General features: G+C 52.0%; 1 protein-coding gene across 1 annotated transcript; it reads right to left on the bottom strand.

Annotated features, from left to right (window-relative positions):
* Positions 1-1,030: 1,030 nt before the first annotated feature.
* LOC139838492 (uncharacterized) lies at positions 1,031-2,068 on the bottom strand. Its single transcript, XM_071828187.1, has one exon. It carries the CDS (start codon positions 1,854-1,856, stop codon positions 1,320-1,322), a length of 537 nt encoding a protein of 178 aa, XP_071684288.1. The 5' UTR covers positions 1,857-2,068; the 3' UTR covers positions 1,031-1,319.
* Between the last annotated feature and the right edge of the window lie 572 nt (positions 2,069-2,640).

Genomic DNA, 2,640 nt, shown 5'->3' with positions numbered 1-2,640 from the left:
GGATGGAGCTAGCAACCTCGTTTGAAATAGATTTTCAAGCAGGGTAGGGTAGTTGAACTTTAGGAGGTTGAATCCACCCTTTTTCGAACCGAATAAGCTAGTTATTTAGCTACGTAGTTGTTTCCTACTTATTTACTTGTGGAAAGTACCTCTCTCTTTTTCCGCTGGCTCCCGTCACACCCACAAGTTGAGATTGTTTCTCATGTATAATGCTCAAAAATATAATATGATAACTGTTTTCTAGCCACGTATCTTATAATACTGCCTAGTGCCCGGCAACAACTTCAGAGAAAAAAAAGGGTCATCCGCTGACTCGGCTCCAAAGAAAAAAGATAGTATACATACCTTTTCGGTTTGTCTATTTGATACACACCAAAAGTGTTGGATGTAAAAGCGCAAGAAAAAGAAACAATTGTTCTGCGCGCATAGTTTTTCATCTACATTTACGCCTTCCCACGCGCAACGGCGCAAGATAACAGTATACTGTATAAGTAACTTTTACTGTATTGCAGACGCAAGAAGAAATCTGTCTTGCTTGTGTGGAAGCAAGCTGTTTGGCGTTTGGATGGTTGCGTTGGGCAGGCTTTGGAGGCTCTGACAACCTAGATTGTGTGTGTCTTCCACTTGTAGTGTTTTACTAGTCGGCAGGGTGACACCACACAGATCTACTATACAGCACCAAGGAAATGCAAATGAACATAAAATACGTGATCAGACGCGCGTGGTTTTTATTCGAGTTGCCACTGGCCATCTACTCAGGTGTAGTAGTACTTACTCGAGTGGTCAGTGCCTCGGTGGAGTATATAAAAAATATAGTCGTACACTGGTTCCGGTGTACAATCTGCAGAGAGATCGGTGCCTGATGCAAGCATGCAGGCTTCAGTGAGAAATCTCCAGAAGAATCAATCAGCTCACAGGCTAGCAGTCAGCAAGAGACATATTCAGATCAGAGAGGACATGCCACATGTATGCATATGCTCTATGCTGCATAGTTACCTTTTCACAAACATCTTGAATCAGAGAAGATGCATGAACAAGTTTGTTTGGCATGAACATTTCAATCGAGATTATTAGATCCATCTATATAATATAGTACTGGTTCTTCTTACTTGGCCTTGTTTTACACTTTTGCTAGTGATATTTATAGCGGCACATAAATCACAGAAAGAGAGAGATGAAGAGGGAGAAGCAAAAAAAATATAAAAAATAATAATGAAAATTACAGATGAACCCATGAGCTGACTCAGACACTGAGTAACTGTCTTGCTAGTGTGAAAAACAGCGCATCATGTCGGCAGATCTACCTCACATTCCGAGGCTCACCAGAGTATGAGGCCGGAGAGCGCGAGAAGCAGGAGCGCGGGCCCTGACGTCGAGATGGCCGGGGCGGAGCTTTTGGCGACGTACCCCGGCGGCGGGCTGTAGTAGTAGAAGGGGAAGTAGGGCAGGAATGGGTTGGGTGGCGGCGGCGTCGGGTAGACACCGCCTCCGCCACCTCCTCCTCCTCCGGGAGAGCCACCAGTGGTGGGCGGAGGGTAGAAGTAGCCTCCTCCTCCGCCTCCTCCACCGCCGCTGTAGTGTGGGGGCGGGGAGGCGTAAACGGGGACGCCTCCACCGCCGCCGCCGCCGGATGGATAGGACGGGGGAGGCGGGCACTGCGCTGCGGGGGTGACCACCGGAGGAGGGGGCGAAGGGTAGTAGGAGGGGTTGCAGGGGTTGTCGCAGGAGGCGCAGAGCGTGCATGTTGTGCCGTCCTTGAGGACGATGGTTGGGTCGCCGGCGCGCGCCGCATTGGGGAGCAGCGAGGAGAGGAGGAGGAGGATGAGTGGGAGGAGGGCCGGGAGGTGGGGAGCCATGTGGGAGGGAGCAGAGGTTGGTGATAGGGATGGGAGTGGGAGCGTGCGAGAGTGAAGCTGAGTGTGTACCAGTGTGTAGTGGAGGGGGGTACTTAATTTGGAGGGCGCCGCGCAAAGGAAAGCAAGGCGCCAAGGTGGCGTTGGCCGCCTCCGGCTGCGGTGCCGGTGCGTCGTTGCTGGCTCCTCCTCCTCCTCGGTGTGCTTACTTAACCACGAGGAGAGGAGAGGAGTTGGTCAGTTTCGCTAGCTGCTTTCTGCGGGCAGGGGACCTTTTTGCGTGCGTCAAGGCATGGTTAAACTTTTGTCTTGGATATATAGATAGATAGATAAGTGGTGACACGCACCTCCGCGTCCTGTACTGTACTACAGGTGAACTCTCTTCGTCGGTCGCCCGTCAGCTATGGTAACCAGGTGCCTGCGTGTACGTACTGCTTCGTGTGGCGACACTTGGATCCTTCTAGATCCACCGGCTGGCTGTGGGACGTGGCTGGGGAAAAGAACAGAGATGCGATGAGATGAGATGGCGCGGGAGACCGGAGACGGTGGATCTGTGGACTTCAGTTCAGGGTGCCACACCCACACGTGGCCGGCCTACTCATGCGCTGTGCACTGTGACTGTAGTGCTGCTGTGCGCCGGTACGCGCGCGGCAGTACAAGCGGATGCGCTGCGGTACCGAGAGGCACGCACAACAAGGGACGTGTCTAGTTGCTTGCCAATCTGTTTTCCGTTTTCCTGTTCTGGCGACTAGAAATGTCTCGTTTGGTTGCTCGCCGACTCTCCGGC

The sequence above is a fragment of the Lolium perenne genome, chromosome 3, assembly GCF_019359855.2.
Source record: "Lolium perenne isolate Kyuss_39 chromosome 3, Kyuss_2.0, whole genome shotgun sequence".
NCBI classification, from domain to species: domain Eukaryota; kingdom Viridiplantae; phylum Streptophyta; class Magnoliopsida; order Poales; family Poaceae; genus Lolium; species Lolium perenne.
This window is presented reverse-complemented; position numbering and strand designations above follow the sequence as displayed.